The sequence below is a fragment of the Glandiceps talaboti genome, chromosome 14 (assembly GCF_964340395.1).
Source record: "Glandiceps talaboti chromosome 14, keGlaTala1.1, whole genome shotgun sequence".
Classification (NCBI taxonomy): Eukaryota; Metazoa; Hemichordata; class Enteropneusta; family Spengelidae; genus Glandiceps; species Glandiceps talaboti.
The window spans coordinates 13,185,641-13,204,009 of NC_135562.1; the positions used below are offsets into that span (position 1 = coordinate 13,185,641).

Consider the following 18,369-nt stretch of genomic DNA (forward strand, 5'->3'; position numbering starts at 1 on the left):
ATTATGCTTATGTGGTGGTCAGAACTTAGGATGGTTGAGAGTTTATATAGTGACTGTGACGAGAGACATCATGTTTCTCAATAAATGAACAGTACGCTGATGACCAATGAACTTTGTTATGATATGAAACTGTCCCTCCGTTCCTATCTGAAACCCATTAACCATTTCACCCCTATTGTGTTTAATTGCAGTTGACAATTATACTTAGAATGGATGATAAAATGAATCGTCATCTCAGCTGTGATTTTACACCTGATGATAGCGGAATGAAATTAGCAGAAGAATTGGTCCATTATGGATTCATCAATTTGGTAAGCTTAATTGTCCAATTACATGTATGTCTTGGTATCGATACGTAGAGAGCAGATTTGGTGATTGCAGATAAAAAAAATGTCTTGTCATACTTAAAATTTAACCCTTTCATTCCTAGAGACGACATTGGAATAAATAGAAACTTGATTGTAAGAACATTTTCTAAAATTTAAGAATTAAAAGTGGGACAATGTCGAGTAACAATGTTTAAATGCCATTGCCGACCTACCTGGGGATGACGAGTTGACGTTGACCCAACGTCTGTCTTCCCTACAGTTTCGTCCTCCTGGCATGCTGATGCCTCGACTGTTGGGGCTGCATCGACCGAAACTGTTTCCCCTTCAGCTGGCTTCGGTATGCGTAAAAAATCTGAGAGCAACCGCTGGCGTTTCGCCATTGCGGCCCTCAATAGAACTTAGCGTCTGTAGCTAGCCGTCCATTTTGAAAATGAAAAACATGTGATTTGCACACGGCACGAAGTTACACGCTACCTGAGATGCAGACTAACGTCAGCCCGATTACCCGGCAAGCTTTGCAGTTACATCGTTTATATGCATTCGTATAGATACATGTGAAGTTACAAAGAGGGATGGGTAATTAATTTTCGGTATGAGGTATATTACGACGAGTTTCGAAAAGCTTGTGACCTGTGTCAATGTTGTACACAGGGCAGTATGCGGACTCCAAATTGTTGCGCCCGAAAAAGCGCACAGACTTTAGAAATAGTGGCCAATCGGAATTTTTTAGCGCAAATTGCGCAATGGCGCGGCCTAGATCGAACACTGAGAATATTACTTCATTGGGAAGTAATATTTCTTGAATTCTGGTCTAAAATAAAGTTGATCTTTTTCCAGAAATTACAGAGAAACAAGAATTTTTGTTCAAAAATTTTGGCGGGAAAGTTTCTAGTCCTGAAAAGGTTAAACCCTGATGTTTGAATCCAATGGTCTTTTCATTTTTACTATGTTACCATTGAGTTGTGAGAATGGAAAGATTCATTGACTTCTTCATCTGAAGAACACTGCAATATGAGTGCAAATGAGTGCGAGTAGTGGTCACACTGGTACTCATAGTGTATAGAGTTCTATTATTATTAGTAAGACAATTATATTTTGGCCAACTCAAAATTATTGGTCAATAATTTGGTCATTTGAAAAAAATAATGGCCATTATTTTGGCCAAAGTTAAATTTTAAACGATGATCAGATTCAACAAAATAAAGAGGAATATAAAGAATAAGTAATATTAGGACATATACATTCTGTGTTAAGTGCTTGATTTGCCTTGAATTTTGAAAAAAATATATGTTTTCCAAAAGTCATCAGATTTTTCAAAATAAATCTGAAGCGTGTTAATATATTGCATGTTTAGCTGAAACATCAAAATTCCATAACATTATACTGTGTGTTCATGCAATTCTGTGCACAAGGAATGATCATGCACAAACAGGTGTGCAATAATGTTTTCAGTTTCACAGCAGTGCAAACCTGGTTTCTCCATGCTGCTAAAGTTTGGTAACCGTGGTAACAGAACGGATAAGTGATATAGTTTCCCCATATTATTCTATCTACCATTACTTGTTTTTGTGAACCCTGGTAAAATGAGATGTGAGCCTTGGTAGATTTGACCTACTTTTACCCCTTTAGCAAAACACCGCCTCATTAGTATACTTGTGCACTGATGCAAGTCTCAAAAAACCCTTCATCTGATTTATATTTTTTCTTCACAGAATGATCAAAGCAAAGTAGCTAATATGATCGAAGAGCAGTTAAAGCGTCAAACGCCAGTACCATCCACCATTGCTGTCCTGTCATAGCACCTTCAATATCCACCCATCTAGACTCTTGATGACAACAGAGATAGAAGCTCATCATTGTTATCACCCAGTGTTGTCATCAATTTATTATTAAGTGTCATATAAATACAATGATGTTAATGTCATGTGTATATATACATATATATATATTAAGCAGTTGACAATGTGAATATTTCATGCAGCATAACTTGTATGTTGTCTAGAATGAAATGAGAAAATAAAAACTGCTTCTTGGTGCTTGTCACAGTGTTTTCAACTGTGTTTATTATAATCAACTAAACTGCCTTTTTTTTTTCTAATTCTCTGTAATGTTATGTTGACAGTTGTTAATATTCCATTATTTTATGTTACAACTTTGTTAGACAACTCTTTGTCTGTTCCTTTATGTATTATAGTCATGTAACTGATTTCTTACTTCATAGTTACATGTTATGTTTACAAAATCCTGCCATGAATCTCTGGATTATAAACGGATGATTACTGTGACAATCCTAATGTTGTACTCCCTTGAATAGCGCCCTCTTTGGTGGTTACTAGATTCAACTTGCCATGATGAATTGTATAGCGCCCTCTGTGACAATTATATATTCACCTTACCTCACCATAATAAGGTGCCAGTGGTCATTTCTAGACTCTAGATTCTGACACATTTTCATCAATGAGTACTTGTGGAGTTGTACTTTTACTAGCTCGTTTTAGCTAGCTAGTTGAATGATTAATTGGCATAAATTTGTACAGATATGCCATGCTCCGAATACACATCTTCTCACCAGTTCAAAAGTAGTGTCACAGGGAAAAAACTAGGGCTAAGATCACATAGCAGTATATGTAACAGTCAACATAATACGGCTAAAACAACTCATTAAAATTATGTGTAATATGTCAGACTTAGCAAGTGTTTGACTGGTTTGCTGTGCCATTTTCAAAGGAGGGTTTTGTACTCGACTGTCACATGACCCTCTCTTCTGGTCCAAAAGAACAACCTAGTGGCTAAACTACAAAATCTTTTGTTTTTCTGATAACTGCAATATGGCGTACTGTGCTATTAACATAACTGTAAACCTCGATATTTTCACAACTAGAAATATGTTGCAATTTTACAGAGTTCAGCTAGTTCTCAAAGACTAATTTTTACTAATTACCAGATAGGTGCATTTTGTTCCTATACAATTACAAGAAAGCATTTTAGTCACTATGTATTTATGTATTTTGCGTTTTTTTGTTGTTGTACAGCAAAATAGGAAAAAAAATAAGTCTTTAGGGAAAATTTCCAGGTTTACAGTAACTGCCTGTACAACATGCATAAATCCTTGGATCTAATCAAATATATGGTAATAGTACTTTATGTAGACCAGTCGATTTTAATAGTCACAGTTAGCAAACTTGTCAGTTTTTGCCATTTACCGCAATAAAGTATTAAAGAGTCTGTTTCCACTGCAGTGCTGAAAAATGCTACATACAATGCACAAACCAACACTAAAATATATTACAGCTAAAATGATGTAGGTTTGGTGTTTCACGCAACATGACATTTATTACACACCCTGCAGACAACTTCTGATGCAAAAAAAGAAACCATTAGATAGGTGCATGCTGTGCACAGTGGGGATGTAGAAGTAGTCAGGTTGAAATGTGGATTATCAGTTAGAAAATAAAGAATTGCAGCCATTAAAATCATCAAGTCTATGTGTAATGTTTTCATTAGAAGTCTGTTTTTACTGCAGTGTGAAAGAATAGCAATGCCTATCAGCAGTCGATGTGATTGGGTAAAGGATCCTGCTGTGTTTATTGTGTCTCTGTTATTGTTAGTCTAGAGATGAAATATATATCTTTGCGTCAAGATATGTAATGTCCCATGATTTGAAACACCAAGCCCACATTATTTTTGCTGTATTTGTCTCTCTTGTCAATCTTCATGCAGTTAATATTGATCAGTTCTAGAGTCAACACCGAAGGGATGGTAAATTTAAATTTCACAAATGCATCTTCAAGGATTCTTGTTTTCACAGCTTATAACCATTTGGGTGTGTGCTAATATATAGAGCTCCCAATGTTCCAAATTCAAAGGGGAAAATAAACTGCAAAAAAATTCGTTGATTTTTAACAAATTGTTGCCTGGCTTGACAAAAATCTAACCAAGATTGCATCATTCTCCTTGCGCAAGTTATCTTTGTAGATTATTAAAATGTTATACACTGTAACAATGTATACTGCATCAGGCATGTTAGTGAATCAAAATATGACAATTTATTGTACTTCCATATTGTGGAGCCAGATTTTGTTGAGTCAGACAAGCCTTGCCCTTTTGTCCCAACCAGATGATAAGATGTAGCAAAGTTAAACCTTTTGTCCAGCCAGCCAGAGATAAAATGTAGCATTGTTTACAAGATTTTTGTGTAAGCGCTAGCAGGCGATAAAATGTACCAATGTTAATTTGACCCGCCAGTCAAAAAGGATGTAAGAATGTTATGACTTTTGTCTAGCCAGAGATACAATGTAACAATGTTAAACATTTTGTTCAAAGAGATGCATGATAAGGTGTAGCAATGTTGACAAACCTTTTGTTCAGCCAGACGATAAGATGTTGCAATTTTAGTAAGATATTTGTTAAGCCAGACAACCTAATCTAGCAATAATTGTATGCCGCCAAGTCAGATGATGTTTTGTTTCTACTGTACTTGCTTCCAATAAAAGTGAAATCTAGACCCTATGAGTATCCATTACGCACAAACATGGCTCTTTTCAAATTTAATTCTACTACTCTAATACTGCACTGTCACTCAATAGCAAATAAATTGTAGCCATTCTCCCTAGTGATTAAGTATAAGTGTGTGCTGTTGTGAAAGTTTATTTATTAATCCTCTTTCTACCATCAGGGTGTTTGTTTATACACAAAAAACTACAAGTTGGAGAAAAATAAGATTAACGCTCTACTTTGATCATTTATTTTAGCACAACTGAACTGTTAAGGTTCAGTGTGCTGTAGGCATGGCAAAGTATCTGTATGTATGTATGTATGTATGTATGTATGTATGTATGTATGTATGTATGTATGTATGTATGTATGTATGTATGTATGTATGTATGTATGTATGTATGTAAGTGTGTGTGTGTGTGTGTATGTATGTAAGTATGTATGTATGTATGTATGTATGTATGTATGTATGTATGTATGTATGTGTGTGTGTGTATGTATGTATGTATGTAAGTATGTGTGTGTGTGTATGTATGTATGTATGTATGTATGTATGTATGTAAGTATGTATGTATGTATGTATGTATGTATGTATGTATGTATGTATATGTATGTATGTATGTATGTATGTATGTATGTATGTATATGTATGTATGTATGTATGTATATATGTATGTATGTATGTATGTATATGTATGTATGTATGTATGTATGTATGTATGTATATATGTATGTATGTATGTATGTATGTATGCGTGTGTGTGTGTGTGTCTTTGTGTGTAAACAACATAAAGTAAACAACTGCTGGACTGATTGCCATGATACATGGTGGGTGTATTACCTTGGGTGTCTAGTTAGGAAATTGTTCAAATCAAAATGATCTTACCACTGGTGTGTGATTTGGGTAAAAAAAATGTGATTTTTGATTGCAAAAATATATGCAAATATCCCTAGCAACAGGACCATGTCCATAGCAACACCCCAATGGTGCTACAACACCATTGGCGCTATTTTCAGTATAACTGAACCGAGAATAATTTTATGCTGTAGGCATGGTAGAATTTTTCCCAGTAATTATGAAGTATGGTAGTGTGTTTGGAAAAGTTGTTGTTTTCAAAAAAAGGAAAATAAAGATTGGCTGATTTTATCTTAGCTGTATTTCATAGTTGTTAGGAACCTTAAAAGTCACCAATTCTACATTGCATAACCCCTCTATGAAAATAGATTTTTTTTTTAATTGGCAAGTGAAGATGCCTGTTGTACACTTTGGCGAGGCATTCTGGGAAACAAATTAAGCTTGGAGCTTCTAACCTGTATGAATATCCTTGGTATTGTTTTGGCATGGGTTAAATAAATTAATATTAATAAATACTAGTTTTGTTTCCAAGAATGCCTTCCACTTTTAATAGGAAAAACAAATTTGCCAGTGTGACTGATAAAATTTGATTTTGTGCTCAACTCAACCCCCCCCCCCCGTGCAAACACGTAATGTATATAATAATGAAACCACAAATATAATGCATGTTACGTGAATATGCAATGATTGATAAAAAATAAAAGATAAGCCATGTCGATATGTCGCCTTATAAATATTTTTTTACGCAATCACAGCCCAGAATACAATCTGAGAATACCACACACGCCATGGGGGGTCTTCGCACCCACACATGAACACAGATATGCAAACACATGAAATATAAATACAGCCCCCTCCCTCCCCCCCCCCCGCACACTTATACGCTAGTAACGGGAAATAACTGAAAATGTGTGGACACCTAATCATCATAACACGGAACACCTCGTTTATTTAGATGAGAAAAAGGGGAACAGTTTAATGCAACGTGTAATACTAAAGTAAAGCACTTTCTGTATGTGCTACACTAGTTTATAGCATTCATATTACAAAGAGTAACACTGAAGTAAAGCACTTTCTCTATGTGTTACATTCATTTATAGCATTCGTATCAAGAGTAAAAGTATACTGTTGCAATTGGTTTATTTACAAGCCTAGCATGTGGCCTTTCTAACCGTGAGCAATTTGCAAATAAAACAGTATACTTTTATACTTGATACGGATGCTATAAATGATTGTGGTACATTCAGAAAACATTTACTTTGGTGATTTTAGTACGAATCACAGGTAGGGAATATATCATAATTTATTCATAAAATTTGTCAATTCTCATTTGTTAAATGCCAAGGGGCATACAGAGCAACAGTGTGCATGCACTTACCTACCTACCCTTTGTATATTTTAATACTGTAATAACTACAATGCAGTAGCCCACAACATATGGTAATCAACATTCAAATACGTCATTCATTTAGCCAGTCTGTTACATGCACTGATTGTATAAACCACCAACCCGGTTTTCTCTCTTATCTCTGTAAATTCCGGTATCTACAGTCATAATGTTTCTAGCAAAAATGATTTTCAACCGATTTTTTCCAAGCGATCAAAAATGTACAAATGAATCCAGACAGGCTGGAGATGGACCGGTAAGTGTCGTTACCAGAATATCTTGTCCCTTACAGCTGTATAAAGAATATTATATTTTCGTCATTGCAAATAGTTAAAATTCGTGGCTTTTGATGATTCTATCGTAGTGACTGTTCTTGGAATCTGACAGAATTAGACTTGAGATCCATTCTGACTTACCTCCTGTGACACTGACAATGGTTCGGCTTTAGGACGGTACGTGACATAGGCTACGAGAACGAGTAAATTGAAGTGATACAGTATATACAACTATATTGATGCTACGTGCCCTGTTGTGAGTAGCATGTGGTGACTTCCATTTATTTGAAATGTTTCGCAATCTGTGTGAGTTTTCATTGTGGAACAGTCGTGCCACGATGTAATACAATGTAGATCCTGATTTGATTACATATTACATTTATTTCGTTATGCTTACAATATTTGAAAAAAAACCCTCAAGTCCCTTCATATGCAACGTTGGCCAACTCTGGCAGGTAGAATTGTGCATATATATATATATATATATATATATATATATATATATATATATATATATATATATATATATATATATATATATATATATATATATATATATATATATATATATATATATATAAACACACACACACATCATATTTACGTTGATCACTGTAACATTAAAATGTTATACGTGATTTTAACCTTATCGATTAACCTCACTTGATGTGGAATAGACATGTCCGACACATAATACACACATGTCATTTCACTTGATGATACAGTCTATATCTAACTCTGATGTCTTTTTTTTTAATTCGTGTATTCCATAGCCGATAGATTGATTACTTGAATATTGCGTGCGAGTTTTTCAGGGGAAAATATGGTTAATACATGTAGTGGTTGTCTGTCAAATTACAGAAAATAATTGAACTGAATTACATTGTATAGAATCTTTGAGAGAGACAGATGAATATATATAGAAACATTGCCAGGGAGAGATAGAGAGGGGAAGACATACTCAGAGACAGAGTCAGACAGAGAGATATAGGCAAATAGACTCTGAGAAAGTAGACATTGAGAAAGAGATAGAAAACAAAATACCGCCAATTAGTGTTGTAGCACAACTGCAATTTTGAAACTTAAATACTAAACTGTAGCTGTTACTTTGTGGCCACATCCAAGTGCTAGGAAGAAGAGCACAGCTGTGTAGCAACTGTGTACCTCACAGCCCTGTTACAGGATATATTTTTTCACAGCCCTACTACCTGTTTGTGAAAAATACTATACCTGTTGTATGGATGTGGAATACCGCCTCTGTGCAATGACTGTTTTGCACATACCACTGCCTTAGATTTGTACTGCACACCTAGCTCACAGTTGTGCACACACATGTAACAGCCCCTGGTAACAGCTATGGTCTGACTAGCATTGCTCACACAGCAGGTACATGGCTATGGGAAATACCTATGTTATAGCTATGCTAACATAGCTGGTACATGGCTGTGTGAAATACCTATGTTATAGCTATGCTAACATAGCTGGTACATGGCTGTGGGTAAAAGCTCTTGTACATTGATGTTGTAAAAACCTATGCTGCATTGCTATTTTTCACATCCATGTTACATTGATGTTGGCATACCAATTACACATCTGTCAAATATATGTATGTTACACCTAGTGTATCGGTCAGAGCTGTTTCAGGGATAATGTGCACATAGCTGGTACAGTCCCCGTGGCTCCACTGAACTGGTACAGCTATGTGCACAACCCTGTTCTAGGTATGTGAATGTTACAGGGGTGTGCAAGGTTCGCTGTGTAACTCTATAGTAAAGATTGACGATTCTCTTAAACACGTGACTACAAACTCCAAATTTCTTTCATTATTTCAAAAGGACCAAGAATGAGAATTCATTGGATCAAGTTTTGAAAAAAATGACGAACTTTCATTTCAGGGAATTTTATCGGCGAAGTGCATTCTACCTTACGATGGTGTCCGTTTGACAAAAAAATAAACCCGGCCTGGATACGTCTACAATGTACCTTGATAATGTACTGTAATTCTAGTGACGTCATAGTAATACAAATAATAAACTTGAATATCACATACCAGCATATACGTAACGAATATTCCCCTACTGTGGTTTTACCTTCGCTTACAAATCAAATGTATTACAAGTACAGGTACAGGCAATGCAGGCTTCCTCATAATGTATGATTACTGCAACTACACCATGATTCAGAAATCAAAAGTAGTGTATAATGGTGGAAAATGATCGTCAGTCGGTTTACTGTATCTTTTAAACACATAAAAATACATTAAAATGAATATGATATTGCTGATTTGTTAACGTTTTATTCGAAAACATCAAAACCAAAACTGAAATACAAGCATAAAAATCTCTCTAGGGACATGTGCAAGTCTTGAGGTTTCCATGTAAACAGAAAAAAAAACTATCTATCTTATTGATCTGTGTCGGTTTATTATATCATGTAAACACATAAAAACGAATATGATATTGATTTTTAACGCCTGTAGTCAGCAATATTTGACTGACAGGTATAATATCCATTGATTATACAATGTAACAAAGTTTAATGAAAAGAATAGACTTTTCCGATTTGTTGCGTACTGTACCGGTGAGTGCCCTGCTGAACCTATCATTGAGCTATCGATTGCATGGTTTTAAGTCGAGGTTAATTTCACAATTTACATTCACACAGAGCTTTGTCATTCACGATTCATGCATTTAATTACTAAGCATTCACCATTCACGTTTGAAAATAACGATTATTCACCAATAACACAATATCAGTAATAATATGTCGTAAAAATCCGTACTAGACAATGAGTAATTCTTATTAGTGTAGGAAATAATCAGAAAAAAACTACCTAAGTATTAGTGGTAGAGCCAAGGACCTAGAATATAGAGTTTGAATTTTAATCATTGTGCTGTATTTATTCATAATATTAAAAAGTCGCATAATTTCCAAAAGCTACTCATTTGGAATGTCCATCAGGCATTTTTGATATTAGAATAGCATTATACATCACTGGTGAAAATATCGTTTGGTGCCAGTTTTTGGTACCAATCACCCTGTCTGTCTCATGGACTATCAGCATAGCTGTAACATAGGTATTTCCCACAGCCATGTACCAGCTGTGTCAGCAATGCTAGTCAGACCATAGCTGTTACCCGTGGCTGTTACATGTATGTGCACAACTGTGTGCTAGGTGTGCAGTACACAGCTAAGGTACTTGGATGTGCAAAACAGTCACTGCACAGAGGCGGTATTCCACATTCGTACAACAGGTATATTTTTCACAAACATGTACCAGGGCTGAACAAAATATACACTGTAACAGGGCTGTGAGGTACACAGATAGTACACAGCTGTGCTCTTCTAGATCTTCCGAGGATGTGCACATCCTAGGGCTAGGATGTGTAAGGTTCCCTGTGTATATAGGTTTAAAATTTTACAACTCAGTTTACAACAATAGTTTTGATTAGTGTCTATTTTAGTTGGCCTATAACCTCATTTCCGAGCTAATATGTTTAATTCTCAGAATAAATTATACGGTTTCTTCTTTTAATTTCAGAACCAATTATCGTACGACAATCAAGCGGCCGTCATCAAAGTTGTGAAAGACCTATTCCTGAACGTATCCCATACTTTCGGCATGAGTATATATCGAACTTATTCTGACAAAGTTCCTTCAAACCTCACAATACAAATAGACGATTCTCTATTCGCGGTCCATCGTAATATTCTAGCAGAACAGAGCGACTTTTTCCGAGCAATGTTTGCATGTGCAATGCAGGAATCTGACGCCGACCGTAACGTTATCACTTTGAGAGGTCCTGTCCCATCAAGTTATGCCTTTCACGTGCTTCTGCGATATATTTACAAAGGAGTGTTGCTATGTCGGAATTCCAACTTACCAGATGTTATATTAGCTGCAGATTATTTACAAATGCATTCGTTTTTCGACATAATTGAGAAAATCATAAACGTTGGAAATGTTGAACTACTTCTAAAAATGTCGTCAGACTTGCCGCATATATCGGACAGAGTGGCGCACTTCATCGCCTCTCATTGGCAGTTCATTCCTCGGTCAATAAGAGAACATCTATCTCAGTGTACCATATCTATGCATGCAAACTTCAACTACACCAACACACCCTTCATGAGCGAAGTGTTAGCCATCTTTGGTTACCATGGGGATGAACCATACAGTGCACCAGGAAGGAAAAACCTGATTTTCTACAACTGGAAAGAAAGAGTTTGGAAAGTACTGCCATTAACACAAGAAGTTCCGAGTGTGGCATCTCTTGGCAAAGTACTTGCTACCGGTTCCTTTATTTATTTTGCGGACGGTATTCATGAGACTAATACATATTATATTGAGCTTCGACGTTTTGATACTAGAACAGGTATTTGGCAAGGTTGCCGACGTATGGAATTAAAAACCGTCCCTTTTCGACTTCTTATTGTGTCTAGCCTACACCGTGAAGGTATCTATGTATTTACCAAATCAGAGTGTCGGACTGATACCCTGCAATGTTCGTACTACGACCCTGTTGACGATCAGTGGCATACATTGAAATCTCCGCCAAGGTTACCGAGACACTGTTGGGAAGTAGACATATGTTGCCATAACGACAAGATTTTCTTGATCTGTGCATCTTCATACAACGGGACAAGTACTCTGTATATGTACACATACGATGTATCGACTGATAGCTGGATGGTCCAGCCACACTTTCAGTTGGCGTCGTTGCCGGGCTTTGCAGCTCATTTAGTCCTCGATAGTATTGGACTGGTTTCCTGCCGTGAACAACTTCTCGTTTATTTGAAGTTTTACCTGGCTCACGGCGATTGGTATGTACGGATGTTCGTCAACTATGACCCAACAACGCACACAGTTCACCATCTCGTCTCCTCTACTGAAGAAATCGCATGCCTTGAACATTTTACATGCGTACATGATTTTATTTACATCACCGCAAGAAACAATGTGGCGAAGACGAAAGTGGACAAAGCCCTAAAATTAACGGTAAAAAACATGCCACCACTTCCAACAAATTTGATCCCAATTAGTGTATTTCCTTTGTATGTCCCGAATCATCTGATGAGAGTAGCTGCAAACCTCGAGCTGTAGATGCCAAAGTCGACCAAAAACACCTTCGAATAATCTAACTTAGGTTTTTATATTTTGTTGATAAACATGCAATACTTCAACCTTGGAAAAACAACTATTGTTTTGGAGTATTTTCACTTGAAAAATGTAAGTTTTAAAGAGATAACCAAAACTTGAATATTAGGATCATGTTAGTTTTTATCACATTTGCTAAGAAGATAAAAACCCTAAATAGACCCTGAGGTGTTCAAAGCTTAATGGTCGATATTTCACCTTCTCTGTCTATCTGTCTGTCTGTCTGTCTGTCTGTCTGTCCGTCCTTCCGTCTGTCTGTGTCTTCTTGTCTCTGTCTCAGACAGAGAGACAGATAATAATATGATGTTCACTCTTCTGCGATCATCAGGTGGCTGAAACAGTTCGTCAAGTGAAGGACTGTTTGTATACTAAATATTTCTCCTGGCTATTACATGCTTTGTATTTGAATATAGGTGACGAGTTCATGTCCTTAGGCAATCGTAGACCAGTTAAGTAGAGCACGCTGGTTTTGACGATTACGAAAGCAGATGTAACGTGCCCTCAACGACGAATACAGCAGGCTTGAAGTTAATGCAAATAGCACCTGACATTGCAGTACGAGTAAGTGGATAGAATCGTACACGTATCTTTCCATACGTATCCAAAAATACTGCAAAAACGCACAAACTTAACATAATATATATAAGCTAAAAAAGAAAGGAAATACCCTCGCGTCGGTCTTTTTTTCGTGTTTGGCTAGCCCATGCAATCTGCAGATCTGTGGAAAACACAAAAATAACCCTTCCCTCCTTCCTTCAGTGAATACAACTGCAGAGCCAATCGCGAACAAGCAAATGACATCTACCCCACATACACACTTGCTGTAAAGTACTAAATAAAAAAGAACAGTACGTAACTGCCATAAATATAGATTGACTTTACACAGAGTATCCTGAAAAGAAACAATGCTATCTTCTTCTTTTTTGTCAAATGCACTACTTCACAATCTCACCCAAATCACTGTACGTACCTTGTATCATGTGCTTGACACAATCACTGCAAGGCTTTCGAGATACGTAGAGAGTGCTGCCGTCCAGACGACGTCTGTATTTCAGAATTAAGGAGACCACAGCATGACAATATTCTTTACTATAGTCAGAAGCAAAGAGTAACCCGCCCGCGTCTATGACAATCACACCAACCTGAAAAAAGCACAAAGGTCCGAATGTGTTACTAAATTATTAATTTCAAAATATTTATTCCACATTAATAACTGTAAGTGTGATAATCTTCAATAACAATAATTTAATATAAGGGTTGTATTTTCCACTAGACCGTTCACATCATTTAAGAATATATAATGACGTGGTAGTCAAGACAACTCCTGACTTTTAAATCTTCTACAACACTTGAATGTGTATAATACATTACATTGCATTACATTACATTACATTACATTACGTTACATTACATTGCATTGCATTACATTGCATTACGTTACATTACATTATATTACCTTAAAAAAACATTATACTATATTACATTACATTACAGTACATTACATTGCATTACATTACATTACATTACACTACAGTACATCACATTACATTACATTTTATTACATTATGATACACTACAGTGCATTACATTGCATTACATTACATTACACTACAGTACGTCACATTACATTTTATTGCAATACATTTCATTGCATTACATTACATCATATTAGATTAGATTAATTACATTACACTATACTACACTTCATTGCAATGCATTGCAATACAGTGCATTGTACTACATTTCATTACACTACATTACATTACATTGCATTGCATTGCATTACATTACATTACATTGCATTACATTACATTGCATTGCATTACATATTATCATCGGTAGCTTACAATATGTCTTGTGTTGAATATATCTATTTTGATGTTAAAGTTGCCATGTAGGTGAGTATTGGGTATTTATTTTCGATTTTTACTTTATAAAACAATTTTATCATGGCCTCCTACTTCAAAATCAATGTGAAACAATATTGACAAAGTCTGTGTTTGTAACTCAATACAGTGCAAAAAAGCTATTAAAATATTTAGAAACGTTGTTATTGTACGCGCAATAACAAACATTTTGCACATTTCTTAGTCTTTTGCAATTTATTGAGTTACAATAACTTCGCATATGTTGTTAAACATTAATTTTCCAACTAGGAAGCCATTATAAAATTGTTTTATAAACTAAAAATCCAATGAATACCCTGTCCTGGTCCATATGGTCCCTGTAATGAATGAATGAATGAATGTATGTATGTATGTATGTATGTATGTATGTATGTATGTATGTATGTATATATGTATGTATGTATGTATGTATGTATGTATGTATGTATGTATGTATGTATGTATGTATGTATAAGCACACATATAATATAAACATAGCGAAGGTTTCTTAATTATAACCTTATTGAATGGTTCATCAACATCAGATTTGGACGTTGGTCGAACTGGTTTGCACGCCAATGGATGCATCTCCATCAACATCGCCATATACATTGCTGTATCATTCAATGGTAATCTGGTGAACTCGTGCGCATGATCAGTTTGTGTATCTGCGTCTTTACCTTTCAACTTAGACTCCATGCTTGTGGTATCTGAAACATGGAAACATGATACGTGAAATATCTCTCGATCGGGATAATGATCCTGTGTGAGGATAAAAACTTAGCAGTTTACGTGATATCTCAATCGGCATAAAACAACGTTTGAATTACATATATTCAAATAGTTTATCCCGGGAAAATCAGGTGAAATTATTACAGATAAAAATGGTTTTCAATCTCGTGGACTGAAAAATTGCCCTGGAATAATTATGCCTGACCCAAGGCTTTGATGTCGGTCCTTTAATAAATCATGTAATATTAAATATACGGGGTATACATAAATAGATATTACAAAAGCATGTGTATCTGATTTCTAAGAATATTATCCAGTGTTTTAACACTTTGATGTATAGTTAACAGCCGTTTAAACTTTGAATAGAACAAGAGTCGCGTGTTTGAGACAACAAATTAATGAGACAACACGATATGTCATGTCATAATTATACAAATCTATGTCATGAAATACAACTTGGACACTCTAGGCTGCTATAATTCTGGGGGCGTTTTCTAAAAGATATCATTATGTGGAAAGGAAACACGCTTCTCAAATTGGTTGAGATAAGTATGATCATTACCTTATATGTTTTATGAATTGAATGAAATGTGTGATGATTTTAGTTTTACTTGAATAAAATGTGGAAGAAGTATTGTAAAGAGGGGTTTTAGTTGAAACAGTCTCAGTTGGAGAGTGTGGAGCGATTTGTTAGTTTAGTTTGGACGTTGCAAGATGTGGCAGACAAGGCAATTACGTATTGAAAAGGGCGTTGTCATTGCCATTCTAAGTGACACCAAAGGAACTGTTAATACAAATAATTTGTTGCATACGTTCATAATACAATGGCGCACGTGTCTCATAAAGCTTATTGATGTGACTAGCTTTAAATGAGTCATTTGCATAATTAATGGCTTTCAGTAATTAGGCTATATCTTAAGAATGCGTGCTTCAAACTCAACATAATTTGGTACGTACGTCAAACATGACAAAGCACGTGTCCGGAAAAGCGTGTTGATGTAGTTTTTAGCTTTAATGAGTCATTTGCATAATTAACAATTTTCTGTAATTGAGAAGAGTGCAAGCTTCACTGATGTTCTGCCTCCAAATACGTGAAGAGTGTAAGCTTCAAGTGCTATATAATTTGGTACACACTTTCATAATACTACGGCACACTTGTTGATTAGCTATATGGCTGAGCAATTATTTAAGTCAAGTTTGCTTTTTTAATGAAGATAGCAAGACAAAAAATGTCAAACACGTTGTTATATTTACCCCGTAGAGAAGGAAAAACAACAATTTCAAGAATGCTACACGCCCCTATGACCTTATATTACGTTTATCCTCAGAGTAACGTTAACAATAGCAGCAATCGGTACAATGCCCATTGTTTACTTTTCAGCATATTCTATTATGACATCATAACGTGTAAAGGTACCAGACATTTAAATACGTCGGACATTTACATGTATAAAAACCAGTCAACAGCAGTCTAAATCAAATGCGTTCCACGCATTGCATTATTATTCCGTTTCCACCAATATCAGCATTTCCAATAAGAAATGAGGCTATATTTGGCTTAACGCATGTACAGTTACAAATTATAGAATTTAGTTTTGAAACCCATTCCTTCCGTATTTCGGTGTAATTGTATACGGCAATTGTGATGTTATACAGCAAAGTTAAACATGGGCGCTATTGTGCAACATAAAAGTTAAGTTATACTTCCAAACACTGCAAACTTCTCGTCCTCTCGTCCTTCTCTAGCTGATTGGAATAGTTCCCCTTCAAAAGAACTTCTCGAAGGTATTCCACGTACGACGAAATGCGTAACAATTATATAATGGCGTACATTCAGCAGTCGTGCGGTATGCCCTGTCGTTTGTTGGTGTAACGTATGTGCTGTCACTAGTGGCAACTTGACAACCCAGCATTATTCACTGAGTTCGTAGCACAGATAAGTACAAATGTAGAATGCACAGGTAAGTGTATCCTATCAACTACAGTGATATGGTACGACAAACTTTTCAACACAGATGGACTTGAGTATGACATAACTTGAGTTTGAATAAAAGGACAAGTCCAAGTCTGGTTAAAACTCCCGTTTTATTAGAATCCCAACGTTTCGACTGTGCTCAGATAGGCTTTGTTAAAGGCCTAAAATACAATACAACACATTGCACGTGACTTGATTCACTCTTCTCGTCCAATCACGCAATAACTTTACTTGATATTAATACAATAAAATACAATACAAGATTTCCAATACAATAGAAACAGAGACTACCACAGGGGTCCCGACTTAATTCATTAAATTTACGAAAGACAAATAAACAAACAAAATAATGTATCAAGGCATCCTAAACAATGTATCTGTATAATATGTACAGACGTGACAGATTTAATCACATAATCTATCACATAATTACCAATGGTGATATATGAGAGAGAGAGAGAGAGAGAGAGAGAGAGAGAGAGAGAGAGAGAGAGAGAGAGAGAGAGAGAGAGAGAGAGAGAGAGAGAGAGAGAGAGAGGGGGGGGGGAGGCAGACAGACGGACACACAGACAGACAGACAGACAAACAAACAGAGACAAGAAGACAGACGGACACAGACAGAGACAGGAAGACAGATAGACGGGCAAGCAGACAGGTAGGCAGGCAGACAGACAGACAGACAGACAGACAGACAGACAGACTTTAAAATTGAGAGATATACCTTTGCTGAGTTAGATATGTTTATCCTCAAATGAGCGATGCTTGGTTGTCAACAAAAATAAGTATTGATATGCAAATTACGTGTTGACCTGCTTTCGCTAGCTAGCTACGTTGTGATCAAAAGAAATGCATACAAGATTAATTTAGTAGTAGAAACAGATAAAATTCAACAGCGTGGTATCCATAGTGTCCTATATAATTGTAATTCAGCAAAATCTTTCAAAATGTACAATATTATAAAAAATAGTCTTCATCAGAATCGGAAAAGATTACGGATTGTCTGCAGCGTTTTATAATGTAAACACACTGACTAGAACTTTGACTTTGAGAGATCAAGCTGTTTTCGGCGACATGAAATGTGAAATTGAAAGATCCACCGCTAAACTGTGTGTTTGAAAACATTCCGCGTAACTGTGGGAATTGGTTGACTGCGTTCTGGCTGGTTGATAGTCTATGGTGTCCAATCCATGACAAAATTACAACTCCTCATTTTGCTATTTTTATTTCAAATTTACAACTCAAATATCTATTTTTCTGTTCTATATAGGTGCGTGACT

At 35.8% G+C, this 18,369-nt stretch overlaps 2 protein-coding genes across 2 annotated transcripts in view; one reads left to right on the forward strand and one right to left on the reverse strand.

Annotated features, from left to right (window-relative positions):
* Positions 1-4,859, forward strand: part of LOC144445437 (nuclear receptor-binding protein-like) — a 32,397-nt gene extending 27,538 nt beyond the window's left edge. Inside the window, exons 12-13 of the mRNA XM_078134982.1 lie at positions 192-311; positions 2,042-4,859. Coding sequence (XP_077991108.1) covers positions 192-311; positions 2,042-2,128 — 207 coding nt within the window. The 3' untranslated portion in view covers positions 2,129-4,859. The remainder of the gene's footprint in view (positions 1-191; positions 312-2,041) is intronic.
* Positions 1-17,095, reverse strand: part of LOC144445438 (uncharacterized) — a 37,314-nt gene extending 20,219 nt beyond the window's left edge. The window contains exons 1-3 of the mRNA XM_078134983.1: positions 16,822-17,095; positions 14,905-15,095; positions 13,470-13,641 (exon numbers count right to left, since the gene is read on the reverse strand). Coding sequence (XP_077991109.1) covers positions 13,470-13,641; positions 14,905-15,084 — 352 coding nt within the window. The 5' untranslated portion in view covers positions 15,085-15,095; positions 16,822-17,095. The remainder of the gene's footprint in view (positions 1-13,469; positions 13,642-14,904; positions 15,096-16,821) is intronic.
* Positions 17,096-18,369: the final 1,274 nt, after the last annotated feature.